Below are 18,223 nucleotides of genomic sequence, written 5' to 3'. Positions count from 1 at the left end.
TAGTGCTGATTAAGGACAATCACAAACCCAGATGCTACCCAGACTCCTCACTCAGCTTCTCAAGTGCTACAATCAGGGGATTTTGTAAAGATCACAGCATCATCCATAAAGTCAAGGTCAGTAAACCTTTCCTCACCAACAAAGGCATCTAAGCCACTGGTTTTCACAATCCCTACCTAACACCCAGTTCACACAAGCATCAAACAGTGTAGGAACCAGAACACATCTCTGAAGAACGCTGGTTCTGACTGAACTGAAATCAGATTAGTTTTAAAAGAAGCCCAACTATCACCCCTTGAAAATGCTAGAGCGGAATTATTGTCCTTCATGCACATTTTCAAATAGTGCCGCACCCCCCTCCCCAGCCAGCCTCCCGTCCTGTGCACCAGCATGGACTCACAAAATCTCCTGTATATTTGCACTGTCAATTGTGCTGGTAGCATGGCCCATGCAGAGGGTCACCCCTTTGAGTCTGGTCTGCTTGAAGTTTCTTCTGCAAAATATTCAGAGGGAGTTTTTCCTTACCACTGTCGCCTGTGTGCTTGCTCTAGGGTTGGTAAGGTTAGACCTTACTTGTGTGAAGCGCCTTGAGACAACTTGTTGTGATTTGGTGCTATATAAACATAAATGAAATGAAATGAAAATGGGCCAGTTTTGGAGGAGTTGTGCGTCCAAGACTCATGGACAGACAGACAAGAATGATTCTTATACAACCCCTGCCCCAGACTTTTGTTTGCAGGGGGATATATTGAGAGAAAGTCCTACAGATAGGGAGCTATTCTATATTTTGAAAGTGAAACTTGCATTAGACTGCAAGGTAAAAGTCAGACATACAAATTGAGTAAAAGGGCAGTGCAGTGACTTAGTGGTTAGCACTGTTGCTTCACAGCACGAAGGTCATGGGATCGATTCCCACCTGTGGCCTATACATGTTCTCCCTGTGTTTGGCTCCAGCTTCCAAAGACACACATTCAAAAACAAGCAGGTTAAGTGAATGGTAAAAATTAAATTGTCTGTAGGGGTGTTGTGTGTGTGTGTGTGTGTGTGTGTGTGTGTGGTGTGTGTGTGTGTGTGTGTGTGTGTGTGTGTGTGTGTGTGTGGATGTGAATGTGTGTGTTTGTCTATATGTGGCCCTGCGACAGACTGGCATCCTGTCCAGGGTGTACCCTGCCTCACACCCTGTGACTGCTGGGACAGGCTCCAACCCCCGTGAGCCTTAACTGGAATAAACATTTATAGAAAATAGATGGATGGAAATAGAGTAAAAGCCAACAAACATTTTCACTAATATAATTCCACAGTAATATTTTTAACATTAAGGTATAAATAGCAATTTTTTTCAAACTACTTTTCTTTCCCCTGCAGACTTTGTTGGTGGATATTCACCTGTTTGATCATTCATAATAATGAGCCAAAAAGTGATTTGTAAGTATTCATAAATGTACAAATTTGGTTTAAAGAACTGAGGGGAAGTCTGACTTATCCAAATACAACAATAACAACCAATGCAGTCTTTCTAATGAGTAACCTGTGTCCATATTTGCCTAAACTTGTGCCTTTAAAACAAGAGATACCATCCTTGACCCATTTCGGGGTTAAATAAAGTTTGCTCATCCTTGCACTTTGTTGACTACAGATTTACTGGGTACAGCTTCCACGATCAACTAATTATTGTATGTCGACACCTAAACCTAAATTTAAAAATGAAAATCATTTTGCTCTTGAACATTTATCAGATCACAGCTGAAAATTGGAGTTATACATTGTGGTTCCAGTCTGTGATGTAATTTTGTTTTTTTTTTTAAACTGAAAAGAATTCTTGTGCAACAACTACACATGTGCAAGTCGGCAGTTATGCAGATTTCATGCAAAAACTGATTTTTTTTTTATTACTGATTTTTTATTATACAAAAAAAAAAGGGGGGGGGGGGGTGATGGTTTAGTGGTTAAAGCATTGGTCTTAAGACCAGAGAATACTCAGTTCAAATCCCAGCCTGACCTGAAAATTACTAAGGGCCCTTGGGCAAGGTCCTTAATCCCCCAGTTGCTGCCAGTGTGTAGTGAGCGCCTTGTATGGCAGCAGCCTGACATTGGGGTGAATGTGAGGCATTGATGTGTAAAGCGCTTTGAGTGTCTGATGCAGATGGAAAGCACTATATTAATGCAGACCATTTACCATTTTATTTAGCCTACTGCATGTTTTGTTGAACTGAATAATTGTGGCTTTAATTACACTTTTTTCCTGAAAAAGAAAAAAAAAAAAAAAAAAAAAAAAAAACAGGAAACAAAAATACAAATATCTGAGGTGTTGGCTTCAAGTAAGCATTTTATCCTGTAGTTGCATATTCTGTGGTTAAAAAACAGATATTGATTGGTGTGGATGGATGTTTGCCTGCGTCGCCCATCTGAAAATGGCAATTACTCCAATTTTATTTTTCAAGCTTGCAAAAGATCTGTCAAACTGTTTGGGGGGTTATGATTTAAATTTTCCACAAACAGCAACAAATTCTCAACTGCACTGAGATCTGGACTTTGACAGGTTAGTTTTAGAGATACGCCTGTGAAAATGTGGCTTCATCATTTCAACTGGACACAAATGATATCATGAGAGGTTGCCTGTCTTACAGACTAGACCAGACTTTCTTCCAGGATTTTCCGGAACGTCACAGCAGCATCGTCACAGCAGCATCACCACAGCAGCGATGCTGCTGCCGCTGCCACTTGCCATCAGACATGGGGCCAAATACAAAAGTATTTGTATTTGAAAATACTTAAATACATTTTCGGAGTATTTGTATTTTCTGATTCTGAATTCAAAGTATTTGTATTTCAAACACATCGCCGATCCCAAGTATTTCCAAATACTTTTCAAACTTGGGAATCTCTGTGACACCATGTTGAGACACACCAGAAAACTATAAGCTCTGCGTTATTGTGATTGAGATACAATAAAACAATATGCTGAGACAAGAGATATGACATTTTATTATTTTTTGTGATATGGTGGATACAAAGGATGCAATACTGATGGAAACAGAATATATATTGTGATAATCTGATTATTGCCTGTGATATTATAATAGTGAATTTTTGATAAAACATTCAACCTTTACTTATCAGTAGTATTTGGTCATGCTATTTTCACAATAAATTGTCACCGGTTTATCAGTTTTTGTGTTGATTTGTTGTTTATAGTTCATAGAAAGTATTTGTATTTGTATTTGAAATACTCAAATATAAAGTATTTGTATTTAAAAAAGTACAAAGTATTTGTATTTGTATTTGGAATTCCAAAATCTAAAGTATTTGTATTTGTATTTAAATACAATGCAAAGTATTTGACCCCATGTCTACTTGCCATGGGGACTTTGTAGCTACAATCACATATACGAGTATCTTATTCTGATGACCAGAAAGGTCAACTAAGATTACATCGGACAACACGATTTTCTTGCATGGAGTTTTCAAACAGATTTTGCGTAATTTGGGAGCACTGAATCCAAATCTGGTGTTAGTTTTTGCCAATCACATCACATTGTTAAGATCTAAAAACATATTTGTCGCATCAAGCATTGAAGAAAAAGGTGCAGTCTGGCACACCTCTTCGGCACCATAAACGATATTATGGCTCTTTGTTCACATTTCATGAACCTGTTTTAAAAACTATGCTTTTGAATCTGCTTTTGTGCATGATTCATGGCATCAAACCCGTAAGTTAATGAGAAACTTTTGCATAATCCATCAATAGGGAATATGCAGACTGCAAAAAACTGTGAAGTGACAGAGAAAATCTGAGCTCAGATTCGGATCCAGCACCCCAAAATTACCTTAAGCAAGTTGTCAAAGTCCATGCAAGAAAAATGTTTTTGGTTGTTGTTGTTGACCAGTGTTAGACGATAGAACCTCCTTCCTGCTGACTTCAGTCTCTTACAGAAACATCACATCGGTATTATCTTTCTACTTTAAAGGCCTGATGTGTTGAACAGCTGCTGTTTGTGGACATCTATAACTCCTTCAGAGTTGTCATGGGATCCATTTTAAATTCCTGCTTTCCAATCAACTTTACGTGTAGCACTTTAGGTTTTATGATGGAGCTGTGTGGATAGCGCAGCTGCTTTGTAGTAAGAAGGTCCTGCTTGATCAGCTTGTGACTTCATTCATTATAGACATTCCACCTGTAAACTGACTTAAGGGTTTGTTTTGTTTTTTGTTTTTTTACAGCCACGTATGATTACCACATACTGTCAGCCTGTGTTATCAGTGTAAAAACCCACGTAGACCACCCACCACAAGGTCAAAGTCACATTTCAACACACCGCAGAGCTCTTTAACTAACATTATCGTGGTCAGAGGTTTACATACACCCATCAAGGATTTGAATGTCAAGGTAATATTGGCCCTTTAATGATATCTCCGAACTGTTCTTTTTCAGGGGAAGAATAATGGTGCAAAATACACCTGTCAACAAAAAAACACCCAATGATTTGATGGACACGTTTTAATTTATTTTGCAATTTCTGATACATATGTACACCCACTTACAGTAGATGATTAATTCAGTGGTGCTGAAAGCTCCAAAATGTTTTAACTCACAGAGGCCTCTTAACGTCCAACTAGTGATCATGACTGGCTACAGACAGTAGCTTTCCTGTGCCATCTAGATTTGTTGGGCAACACTCCCTGGACTGACAAACATGCAGTATATTGGCAAAGTCCAAGGAGCTCAGTGTAGATCTGAGGAAGAGAACTGTAGATTTACACCTTAGCACTGGCTCTTGGAGCCATTTGTAAAGATTTCAAGGTTCCAAGATAATCAGTCCAAAAAAAAAGAAAAAAAAAAAGAAGAAAGAAATACAGGATACTGAGGGGGGGAGTCACTTTGCCAACATCCAGATGAAAATCCAAAATGTCACCCTTAGATGAGGAGAAACTGGTTCAGATGGTCAGGAACAACCACGGACGACTGCCATAAACTGGAAGAAGCTGGAACATGTGATGCTGTCCACAGTTCAGTGAGTTTTACATTGTCATATAGAGATGTTGCCATCTAAGATAGAAGGATTTTGCTACAAACAGGCAATGGACTATATGCGCAGTGTGGTGTGACGTATTTCCGTTAAAATCTCTGACTGCTGTCATTTCCGGTTATGGCGAATGCCAGTATTTGATTCTGTTCGATATCCGAAAACTTTAAGCAATTTACGTTTGTAGTATTTTTTTTTTGTCACTGTTCATATTTTTGTGGTTGTGTGTATTCGTCATGACATCGAAGAAGACCAAGTTTTCTTTCCAGAGGAGAGAGGATAGCACATCGAGCTATCACTGCTGTGTACCCAAATGTACAGCTTCTGCGTGGTGTAACTCCATTTTAAGCTTTTTCTCTTTCCCGAAAGATGCTGAGCAGCAAAGGAAATGGGTCATAAATATTCATTTTTTAGTAATGAGTAACACCAAAGTCTGTTCTCACCATTTTCTGCCTGCTGATGTGATCTAGCCATCAACCACACAGGTGCACAGTTTGTAAAAAAACAAAAAACAAAAGGTGACGTCCCCATACTTTGAGTGGAACAACTACTCCATTCCTGCCCCTTGTCCCGGTGTTTGGGAGCGAAGAGAGTGACCAAACCCTCTCACTGATCACCTGGAGGAACCAGCGATGGAGGTAACTTTGCCTGACCATGACTACTGCTCTTCTGCGGAGCCAGCTGCAGTGGATCTGGCGCTTGACGAGACTGCACCGGATGTTCCGGTGCCATCAGGTGTAGAACATGGAACTAATATGCGCATATAGTCCATGCCCTCCATTACCCAGGTGTCATGACGTGGATGAGTGGTTGGATTGTGACACGCATTCAAGCACATATAAGATGTGCTGTATGTGTATTTTGACCATGCAGATTTCAGAAAACCCAAAATAAAGAAGTTGTGCATCAAATTTGTCCCCAATTAAACATGCATGTTGTACAATCATTCTGCCCCAGAAAAACAACAGCTCAAAGAAATTACTCAAAGCCAAATGCCATGGTAGTATTCACGATGAGCGCATGCAAAACATCTGACCACAACTCTATGGTGTGGGCTTTAGCAAAACCTATAGAAGCACAGTACCATCTAGTTTTCCTTCTCCTTTATAATTCCCTCACTCTTCTAGCACTTTCTGATCTTTGCTTGGAGCTGATATAGGCCCCATTACTGCGCAACTGACAAAGAAATGACAAGAACAGTTGGTTGAAAGAACAGATGCTTTCACTGCAGTTGTGTTAGATTCCCATCCAAACTGTGCAAACTGTTCTCATTTCAAAAACCACACTGTGTGCAGTAAAACCAGGTAAAGATCTGGCGCACGAGAAACGATCTGCCGCGTTTGCTGCATGTTTATCCAGCAGCACACAAAGTTTGACCTGCGTACCCTGCCCACGTCTTATGTAAACAGCTTGATGATGATGTGTCAAAGGGTTTTTCTGTTTTATGTAAACGAGTCCATCACTTATCACTCCGATATTGGGAAACACTTGTATTACTACTCATGTTAAAGGGGGGAGTGTCCTCGTAAGTCAGTGTGGACTAGGTGCCTGAAAAGAACATCTTGTAAAATCAAACACCTCTTTCAAACTGTCAAAACATACTTTATTTCTACACGTTACTACAAGCTTGACAGCCTTAGAAAAACAACAAAAAACAAAGGACTTTAACATTATATGGTAACGTGAACGTGAAGAGGAGCTGTCTTCAGCCACTTTCATCAGTTATGTTGAAGTGAGTTTGATTATTGTGCCAATGATGAGCTATTTCTACTTAAAGAATGGCAAAGCAATCTCTCAGTTTAAGAATAGAAGTACACTCATTTCCCTACCAAATTGTAAATAGTTCAGAATTTGGGAAAATTCAAAAGAAGCCAACTCTACTTGTTGTTGTTGTCCATTTGGCTGCTCCCATTTTTGTTTGGGGTCGCCACAGCGGATACAGCCAGATCCACACTGGTATTTGACACAAGTTTTACACCTGATGCCCTTCCTGACACAACTCCAGTGTTACCTGGAGAAACACACACAGCTGCTGGTGTTCTAAAGAGGTCTTCCATCCAAGTACTAACCAGATCCTGCTCTGCTTAGCTTCTGAGCTCTGACGGGATCAGACTGACACAGAGCAGATCAGCTGCAGAAGCCAACTCTACTAAAAGAAAAATTAAAGATCCATGAATAAGCTCACAAAATACTAGTTTATTGCATGTTTTTTATATATCGGTGGTGGCCAAGTGGTTAGCATGCTTTGTTTCAGTGCAGAAGGTTCAAACCACATTCCTGCCACATTTCTGTCAGGAAGGGCATCCAGCATAACTTGTGCCAAAATGAACATGCAGATCCACCTTGTGATCTGCTTTGAAAAACAAGGGAGCAGCTACAGGGACTTATCTTTATACATCAGTGATAGTAAACAAATTTAACCGGTATAGCTCAATACATGTACAGTAGTGTTCAGAATAATAGTAGTGCTATGTGACTAAAAAGATTAATCCAGGTTTGGAGTATATTTCTTATTGTTACATGGGAAACAAGGTACCAGTAGATTCAGCAGATTCTCACAAATCCAACAAGACCAAGCATTCATGATATGCACACTCTTAAGGCTATGAAATTGGGCTATTAGTAAAAAAAGTAGAAAGGAGGGTGTTCACAATAATAGTAGCATCTGCTGTTGATGCTACAAACTCAAAACTATTATGTTCAAACTGCTTTTTTAGCAATCCTGTGAATCACTAAACTAGTATTTAGTTGTATAACCACAGTTTTTCATGATTTCTTCACATCTGCAAGGCATTAATTTTGTTGGTTTGCTTGTTTACTAGTGTGCTTGGGGTCACTGTCACACCCATTTCAAGGGCATGTCCTCTTCAGCATAAGGCAACATGACCTCTTCAAGTATTTTGACATATCCAACTGATCCATGATACCTGGTATGCGATATATAGGCCCAACACCATAGTAGGAGAAACATGCCCATATCATGATGCATACACCACCATGCTTCACTGTCTTCACTGTGAACTGTGGCTTGAATTCAGACTTTGGGTGTCGTCTCACAAACTGTCTGCGGCCCTTGGGCCCAAAAATAACAATTTTACTGTCATCAGCCCAAAAAATATTCCTCCATTTCTCTTTAAGCCAGCTGATGTGTTCTTTGGCAAACTGTAACCTCTTCTGCACGTCTTTTATTTAACAGAGGGACTTTGCGGGGGATTCTTGCAAATAAATTAGCTTCACACAGGAGTCTTCTAACTGTCACAGCACTTACAGGTAACTCCAGACTGTTTTTGATCATTCTGGAGCTGATCAATGGGTGAGCCTTTGCCATTCTGGTTATTCTTCTATCCATTTTGATGGTTGTTTTCCGTTTTCTTCCACGCCTCTCTGTTTTTTTTTTTTTTTTTGTCCATTTTAAAGCATTGGAGATCACTGTAGATGAACAGCCTATAATTTTTTGCACCTGCGTATACGTTTTCCCCTCTCCAGTCAACTTTTTAATCAAACTACGCTGTTCTTCTGAACAATGTCTTGAACATCCCATTTTCCTCAGGCTTTCAAAGCGAAAAGCATGTTCAACAGGTGCTGGCTTCATCCTTAAATAGGGAACACCTGATTCACACCTGTTTGTTCCACAAAATAGACGAACTCACTGGCTGAATGCCACACTACTATTATCGTGAACACCCCCTTTTCTTACTTTTTTTACTAATAGACCAATTTCATAGCCTTAAGAGTGTGCACATCATGAATGCTTGGTCTTGTTGGATTTGTGAGAATCTACTGAATCTACTGGTACCTTGTTTCCCATGTAACAATAAGAAATATACTCAAAACCTGGATTAATCTTTTTAGTCACTTAGCACTACTGTATTATTCTGAACACTACTGTAACTGTCTATGAATCCTATGTAGGCCCTGCTTAGTGTGAAGTGGGTAAGAGCTTTCAAATTTCTCTGGACGGGAAGCCAGTCCAAGGCCGGTGTCGCAAACTGAAATGTCCCCCCTAAAAATCCGTCCGCCCTGTTTCCACTGCACATGCGTCATCTGAGAGGGACTCGCTTCACCCAAAGTGATCAAATGGATTAATGGGATTATTAACCATCAGATGATTAAGGTAAAACCTCTTAAATAATTCTAAAGTCAGTTTTAAGCAGAAACGAGGCGGTGACCCTTTGAAATGATGGATGTGCAGTGAACGCAGCAGGAGCAGCTCATCTGGCTGCGGCGCTCTGTTCACTTCCTCCATCTTTTATGATGAAATAATGCTGAATTTATGTGGACATGATTGCTGTACAAAAGCTTCAGATATCTGTTGCTGAGAGAGATGATGCCCGGAGTGCAGTTTTAAGCAGAAACAATGTAATAATCGGTGAAATACTGCTGATGCTCCGAAATGACGCGAAGGCAGGGCGGACAGATTTTTAGGGGGAACCGTTGGGTCTGTGAGAACCGGTACCCATAGGGTTAGGGTTAGGGGACACCATGATTAGTGCACAGGTGTGCCTTAGACTGTCCACAATAAAAGGCCACTCTGAAAGGTGCAGTTTTGTTTTATTGGGGGGGATACCAGTCAGTATCTGGTGTGACCACCATTTGCCTCATGCAGTGCAACACATCTCCTTTGCATAGAGTTGATCAGGTTGTCAACTGTGGCCTGTGGAATGTTGGTCCACTCCTCTTCAATGGCTGTGCGAAGTTGCAGGATATTGGCAGGAACTGGTACACGCCGGTCCAGAGCATCCCAAACATGCTCAATGGGTGACATGTCCGGTGAGTATGCCGGCCATGCAAGAACGGACATTTTCAGCTTCCAAGAATTCTGTACAGATCCGTGCAACATGTGGCCGTGCATTATCCTGCTGCAACATGAGGTGATGTTCTTGGATGTATGGCACAACAATGGGCCTCAGGATCTCGTCACGGTATCTCTGTGCATTCAAAATGCCATCAATAAAATGCACCTGTGTTCTTCATCCATAACAGACGCCTGCCCATACCATAACCCCACCGCCACCATGGGCCACTCGATCCACAACATTGACATCAGAAAATCGCTCACCCACACGACGCCACACACGTTGTCTGCCATCTGCCCTGGACAGTATGAACCGGGATTCATCCGTAAAGAGAACACCTCTCCAACGTGCCAAATGCCAGCGAATGTGAGCATTTGCCCACTCAAGTCGGTTATGACGACGAACTGGAGTCAGGTCGAAACCCCGATGAGGACGACGAGCATGCAGATGAGCTTCCCTGAGACGGTTTCTGACAGTTTGTGCAGAAATTCTTTAGTTATGCAAACCGATTGTTTCAGCAGCTGTCCGAGTGCCTGGTCTCAGACGATCTCGGAGGTGAACATGCTGGATGTGGAGGTCCTGGGCTGGTGTGGTTACACGTGGTCTGCGGTTGTGAGGCTGGTTGGATGTACTGCCAAATTCTCTGAAACACCTTTGGAGACGGCTTATGGTAGAGAAATGAACATTCAATACACGAGCAACAGCTCTGGTTGACATTCCTGCTGTCAGCATGCCAATTGCACGCTCCCTCAAATCTTGCGACATCTGTGGCATTGTGCTGTGTGATAAAACTGCACCTTTCAGAGTGGCCTTTTATTGTGGGCAGTCTAAGGCACACCTGTGCACTAATCATGGTGTCTAATCAGCATCTTGATATGGCACACCTGTGAGGTGGGATGGATTATCTCAGCAAAGGAGAAGTGCTCACTATCACAGATTTAGACTGGTTTGCGAACAATATTTGAGGGAAATGGTGATACTGTGTATGTGGAAAAAGTTTTAGATCTTTGAGTTCATCTCATACAAAATGGGAGCAAAACCAAAAGTGTTGCATTTATATTTTTGTTGAGTGTAATACAGGTGCACATTCCTAACCTGTCTAGCACTTGTTACTGTTCACTAGGTGGCAGTACAGCATGCCATATATTCTTTTTCATGGGGACTCTTGAATAATGTTCAGGAACATTTGTTATCCAAAGGATTTGAAACAAACTCTGAATATAGAGAGATGGTGCAGAAAAAAATTAGGACAATTTTACAGTACTCTTTAGCTTCCTTAAAGACTCTGGGTTATTAGGAAGAATTTATTTTATTTTAGATAAAAATGACACCCTGCTAAGTGCCTTTGCTAACTAGAAGAAGATTTTAACTTTTCAAAGCAGTGTTTCAAGTAACTGCATCATCCACAGCCATGCATTCTACCTTTAACATCAGTTTTACTTTCCACATTTGTTGTATATTTGGCCTCAAAGTTGCCCAAGTGCTGGGCATCATGCTTCTGCTGGAGGCTGACAGATTACGCTGCTCATCACTTGACATGATGGTGAGGGCAGCGCACATATCTATGGCACATTACTTTGGTAAAACAAAGTTTTAAAAGAGTAATAGGCATTTAAAAAAAGATACAATACAAATAATATCAATGACTAAAATGTCTGATCTAAGTGCAAAACAAAAATACAGTAACAACTATGACAGATATTTTGCAGGTAAAGCAAAAAACAACAAAAAAGGACAATATTTTTAGGTTGCCCAGGGTTGTGCAAAATACATAAATAGTTTCAAATCCTGCAAAACACCTTATTTGTGTGTCCCTTGTAAAGACAGTCAGCACCATGGACAGAACCTGTCTGAGACTTTGAACAAACTATAGCTTCTCAAAATTCATCTATGCAATTCTGCAGGATTTTTTTTTTCAGCCTTTGCAAATCATCTGGTAATGGGATGACCAGTTTGTTTTTCACAACAAATATATTATCATTCATTTCATATTTTAATATTGAGAACATCCTACAAGCACATCTTGATCATTTCATTTCAACTCTACTGTAGTGGAGCACAGAAGCAAAAATGACATTACTGTTCTCCCACTGCCTCTAAATCACTCCCAGGTTTTGGAGACAGGTGAGCTGCTTGTCCACTGGTTGTAATTCCAGTGGCTGTACGAGCGGTGTGTCATATATGCAACTCGGTTTTTTTCCTGCTCAACTATTTTCTTTAAAAACTAGTTTATTCATGCCACAGCAGTTCGCTTTCATCAATACAGTTTGGGTTATTCATGCAGGATTGGTGAAAAATGTCAATGCACAGAATTTAAATAAGGCTACTATAATCAGAAATTCTGCGCTTTATTCTGTAATTTCAGTAAATGTAAAGCTGACATAAGGCCGCAGTTCTCAAAGGCACCACATGAGTGAGTCTTCTTGAACATGGTGCTGTGGACATTAAACCAACTGTGACTAGTCCATGACCCAGTAGACAATTTTGACCTAAATAGTATCACTTAAGGGGAGTAAAACAACACTTACAATCCAGCCTCAATATACCATGACCTACACAAAAAGCATGGTGGCCATCCCAGGGTGGTAGCTGTACAAGCCGAATTACACAGGGGGCAAAAATTTAAAATGCACCAATCATTGAAACGTATATATATTATTTGTTTGATCATAAACATTTGAAAAATATATAGTTTGGACTATCTTTGACTGAATATTATGGAGTTATGGGGTAAAAAACAGAAAAAAATGGTGACAAAATCAATTTCAGTTTGTATATAGGGTCCAAGGATAAAGTTGCTCCAATTTGGGCAAAAAGTGATGCAAATTATTGGTTGCGCTAATAGGATTAATAAATTGAATAGTTTTGACCATGTTGAATGCTTGGTCTCCAAAGTAAAGGTCAAACAATGTCAACATCCATTGGATTGTATCATATGACATATGTTACCCCGTAACGTGATAACTTAGCATGACAGATGGTGCAAACTTTTCCTTTTTAAAATCCTATTAACTCATCCATTAATTCGCATCACTTTTTACCAAAATTGGAGCAAGTGGCTACAGCAACCACCCTGGGATGGCCGCCATGCATTTTTGTGTTGGCCATAGTACACTGAGGCTGGTTGTTAAGTGTTGCTTTAGTCCGATTAAGTGGTACTGAACACCTGCTTGACTCATGGACTAGAATACATGCTGGAGGCACCGGTGTTGCAGATTGAATGCCCCCCCTACAAATCGGTCCACCCTGCCTTTACTGCACATGCGTTACTAGCCGCGGTCCACCGATCATCACCTTGTTTCTGCTTCAAACTGCGCTCCAGTCATCATCTGTCTCAGTGACATATATCTGAAGCTTTTGTACAACAATCATTTCCACATAAATTCAGCATTATTTCATCAAAAAAGACTGAGGAAGTGATCAGAGCGCGGCAGCTACATGAGCTGCTGCTGGTGCGTTCACTGCGCCTCCTTCATTTCAAAGCCTCACTGATTATCGCCTCGTTTCTACTTAAAACGGCCTCGTTTCTGGTTAAAACTGACTTTAGAATGATTTAACAGGTTTTACCTTGTCATCTGAAGATTAATAATCCCATTATTCCCTCTGACCACTTTGGGTGAAGATGCGCAGTGGAGGCAAGGCAGACCAATTTTTAGGGCGGGCCGTTCGGTCTGCGACACCGGCAGTGGGCATGTTGCTGCAGCTGCACAGGTGCAGCCTTGTTCTGCTACACACAAACCCCAAATGTGCACACATTCAGCTTTTGCATACCTTCATCTGGAGAATATCTCCTTCATGAGCCGGCCAGCCCTTCAGAACAAGCCCTGTGCGCGCATCCAGCAGAACAATGTAGCCAGACGAGAAACCGGCAGCGACAGTGCGCCCTGTGGGGCTCACTGCCAGATACCGGATGAGGCCAGCGTTTACATTGTTGTACGCCAGACGAAATTCATGCTGGGGGGGTAAACATAAGAAGATTAGTCATTCTTGAAGTCTGAAATTACTCTGCTGTGCACGTAGAGGGATAAAAAAGCTAAACCGCTTCATGATAGTTTATGGTGTTGTTTCAAGCGAATAAGCCTGAACAGAGAAATAGCAACCTGCAGTCCTGGTTTGCGAGGATCGATGAAGCGGAGAACAGAATCTCCGCTGCCAAAGACGACGCTGCAGTGTGGAGCTGGCATGGTGCTGACGGCTGTAATGGGATTCTTTCCATCCACAGCTTCATAGGAGCGAATCTGTTTGCCTAGAACCAACAAAGTTAAGGCGACAGTTACTGGGACACAAAGTATGCATCCAAGAGCAGGAATTAGCTGCGTTTGATCTCTCCTACCTGTATACTGGTCCCACAGATGTACAGTCCCGTCACAGCTGACGATCTCTTGCGAAGCTTCAAGCTGTCCGACATAGAAGACTGATTTTCGATGGTCGTTATAAGTCAGTCTAGGCTCCACCTCCTGTGTTCCATCACCGTAGTTATAGAGGGACCAAAGCTTTACAGTCTTGTCCTTACTTCCAGAAAGAAAGTAATCCTCTCCCACTAATGTCGCCAAACACTTTGTGGTGCCTGAGTGACCCAGGAAGCTCTGAAGTCGGATTTGGTGGAAGTGAAAGCGCGGATCCTGCTGGTTGAGGCCAATCTCATACTGCCAGTAGGCCAGCCAGTTGCCCTGCAAGGAGCGGCCGCTGCGAGGGAGCTCCTGCTTCAGGGCACTGTCCTCAGGGGTGGAGCCTATAAGCCAGGAGGTGACAAACGAAGAAAACACTGCACCAGCAGCTGCAGCGTTGAAAGAGGAGACGGTGGAGTTGATGGGAACAGAAAGGGTGCTGTGAGAGTGCCCCCAGGAGTTGGCCAAGCCCAGTCTGGAATTACCTCCATAATCAGTGTCCCGGGACACTTGGATACGGTTTCCCACCAGGTGGCTGCCAAACATGCCAGACTCAGGGAGGGAGTCAGCCAGAGGGGAGGGGTTACTGAACTGTGCAGTGGGATGTCTGCTGAAGGAGGAGGGATGTACTTCCAGCCGCGATGCTGCTGGGAGGTTAGCATCTGGACTCCCTGGGCCAGTGTTCTGATGACAGGACTGAGCCAGCTGCCACACCAGCTCATGGTTTGGGACCAGTTTGCGAATTGCTGCATCACCTGCAGAAGTCAAACAACAATGCCGGCACGAAACACTGCAGCTTAACTGTATGTTTGATTTGATTTATGTGTGCATCTTTCTACATTTCTTATTTGTCACAAAAGATGTTTCCTACCGATGAGACAGTAAAAGGAATGTAGGAGGCGTAGGCCATCTCAGGGTCAAACACTGCCTGCAACTCCTCAAGTACTCCCAACTCGTATGTCACATTTGACCCCTCTGGTGTGCAAACGTCCACCACTGTAACTTCTCCAACAATCCTGCGAGGGGCGCTGTCCAACTGAAGCATAAGTTAAGAACTGACTACATCAGTTTTGTTTGTTTCACGTGTAAACTAATAACGTACAAAACAATGTATAGTCTTAGAAGTGATGGGTCGTGATAAGTTCAACCCAAATCAGAAAAAGTTGAGATGATATGGAAAATGGAGAGAGAGGGGGAAAAAAACAAAACACACTCACACATGCAGTGATCCTTACATATACTATGACTTCCGTTTCATTGCAGACAGTATGAACATAAGATTTTTCAAGTTTTGTCGTGTCAACTTAATTTAAGTTGTTCATATATACATCCAATCCTGCATTTAATCCAGCAATCAATCCGGCAACACATTCCAAAATAAAAAAATAGTGCTATGGGCACTGTAACTCACCTAGATGATAGAAGACATCACAGTTTCAGTTACAAAAGTGGGCATGGCCAAATCCAAAGGTCATATCAAGGTAAAATAAAATAAAAATCTTAAAAGCCTGTTGGATATGTTCTGGAGCTACCCTTCTACAAAATTCCACTCAACAGCTTCAAAAACTACTGACCAATGGCTCTCTGTGGCATTTTTAATATGGCTGTCATGGCGGCCATCTTTTACATTGAACTAGACTGCCTTGAACAAACTTTGGTGTCCTTATAAGATGGAACATTTTTGCCAACTTTCAGCTTTACTGGCTCAGTAGTAGGGCTGCAACAAACGATTACTTGGATCATCGATTAATCTGATGGGGTTTCGACATGATTAATCGGATTAGTGGGGAGTTTTTTTAAAAATGTGCCAGGGAAACGATTTTTCTCTCCTTCCATTTATTTAACAACAGAACATTATTTGAAAACTTAAAATACTTGAAAATCGACAAATCGTCAAATGTCCCTTTGCTATTGAAATATAAAATAATAAAAGAATAAAACAGTTTATAATAAAGAACAAGAATAATTATTTCAAATGACATTGCTTTATCAAGGTGCTGAGTTTCCATAAAACATTGAAACATATGTTATAAAATATATGGTGAAAAAATAGGTATTTTTGTTGCTGCAAATGAGCAATTAGCATAACCAGTTAACCATAAAACCTATATCAAAAACTGTAGCCTGACTCATATGTGCAACATTCTCTGTATAACTTGTTAACTATGTGGTCATTTCACAATGACACATGTGACTCATGTCTCTTTCTCTAAAATTGTATGTAGCATTATTAGTTATTATTACTATTATTATTGTTGCTATTATTAATAATATATTAATACAAATAAATTAAAAAATATTATAATTTGTCATACATTTGACTCTTTTATGACAAACGCTGAGCCATTAATTATTATACAGAAAACAAATGCACAAACATGCTGAAATGCCAGCAGATTAATGCTAACTTTAACATCGAAAACGCCGTAGACCTATTAACGCGTTAGCATCGGCGTTAGCATAAAATACATCTATCAACTGTTTCAGAAGACCATAACAGGTCAGTTTAACATAAAAAAGGTAAATATTCCTCACAGACATAGGGTTTTAGTGGAGAAAAATTAAGATAAAGCGAAATAAAACAAATGAAACCAACAAAGCAGCAACTCGACGCACTCCATCACTGGTTCAAGATTCAAAGCAAAGCTCGGTTGATTATATGGAAGAAATGAAACATTTGTGGTAAAACAAAGGTATTTAGCAACTAATCGATGACTAAATCAGTTGACAACTATTTTAATAATCGATGTTAATCGATTAACTCGATTAGTTGTTTCAGCTCTACTCAGTAGTTTTGGAGAAGTCTACGTTTACACACGACGTTTACGATGCCGACAGATAGGTGACCCATGATATAAGCCCACTGCAGCTAAAAATTCACAAAAACCATGAGATTTTGTTTTTGGGCTTGCTGATTGCTGCCCTTGCTGCAAATTTCAGCTCAACTGCTGCATAAATGGCTGGCAAATGGCTACATATGACATTTTCAAGATGGCCACCACTGTGGCCATATCTGAAATCAAAATGGAATGCCTCGAACAAACTTTGGTGTCCTCATGGGTAGGAACACACACACCATGTTCACCTTCATTGGTTCAGTGGTTTCTGAGAAGATAATGTTTAAAGTGACAACTGGAAAAGTGGGTGTGATCACAGTCCAGGGTCATATCAAAGTCAAAATTAAAAATTTTGCAAAACCTGTTGGGTATATTTTCAGGCTTACTGATTGCAACCCATGTAGCAAATTACAGCTCAATTGCTGCATAAATGGCTGACAAATGGCTATATATGAGATTTCAAATATGGCCACCATGGGCTCAGGTTTCCCATGCGTTTTCTGTCAAACTGCAGCTAAAATTTTGCATGGTCTTTAGAAAACGCAGGAATGGATGTATATTACAGGATATGACGCTGACCACACAAAACATGAAACATCTTGGGTTCATACCGTCTGCAATGAAACAGTAGTCAAAGTAAATATAAGAATCAGTCCCAACTTTTTTCTGATTTGGGGTTGTACAGGGAGAAGATATGAATCGGTTTCATTTTCATATTTGGTCACATTATTTTCCTACATTTTTCAACAATTTTTTTTCATAAAGCTTGACATATTTATTAGTAAGTGCTCTAAAAACAGATCAGAGGGACTATATGCAGATTTGAATGTGAGAGTTTACCTGAGGCTTCAGACAATGCAGAAAGGAGAAAACAGCGAAGAACCGACTCAGAGTGTCGGCCATATGCTGTTGCACCATCTCCCTCCCAATACGTAAACAGATCAGAGCCATCAGACTGAGCGTCTTCAGACAAACAACAGTGCGTGTCTGCACCCCACTGGGAAACCTGAGTACAGCAGAACAGAACAACATCCAAGAGAGGATGAAATGACAGAACACAAGAGTTTACACACCAGTTCAAATGTTCTCTGTTTGGTGTCACCACCAACTCATTAATGTTTTAACCTGGTTTATGACATTTTGTTTAATGGTAAGAATGTGGTCAAGAAGGACTTGAT

At 40.9% G+C, this 18,223-nt stretch overlaps 1 protein-coding gene across 1 annotated transcript in view; it reads right to left on the bottom strand.

Moving 5' to 3' along the window:
* The window catches only part of LOC117509463 (WD repeat-containing protein 81-like), a 43,059-nt gene that overhangs the window by 4,427 nt on the left and 20,409 nt on the right, over positions 1–18,223 (bottom strand). The window contains 6 exon segments of the mRNA XM_034169164.1: positions 13,592–13,774; positions 13,921–14,066; positions 14,154–14,963; positions 15,080–15,094; positions 15,097–15,244; positions 17,886–18,051. Coding sequence (XP_034025055.1) covers positions 13,592–13,774; positions 13,921–14,066; positions 14,154–14,963; positions 15,080–15,094; positions 15,097–15,244; positions 17,886–18,051 — 1,468 coding nt within the window.

Source organism: Thalassophryne amazonica, chromosome 4 (genome assembly GCF_902500255.1).
Source record: "Thalassophryne amazonica chromosome 4, fThaAma1.1, whole genome shotgun sequence".
NCBI lineage: Eukaryota > Metazoa > Chordata > Actinopteri > Batrachoidiformes > Batrachoididae > Thalassophryne > Thalassophryne amazonica.
Note: the sequence above shows the minus strand (reverse complement) of the source record. Positions and strands in the feature narration are given on the sequence as shown.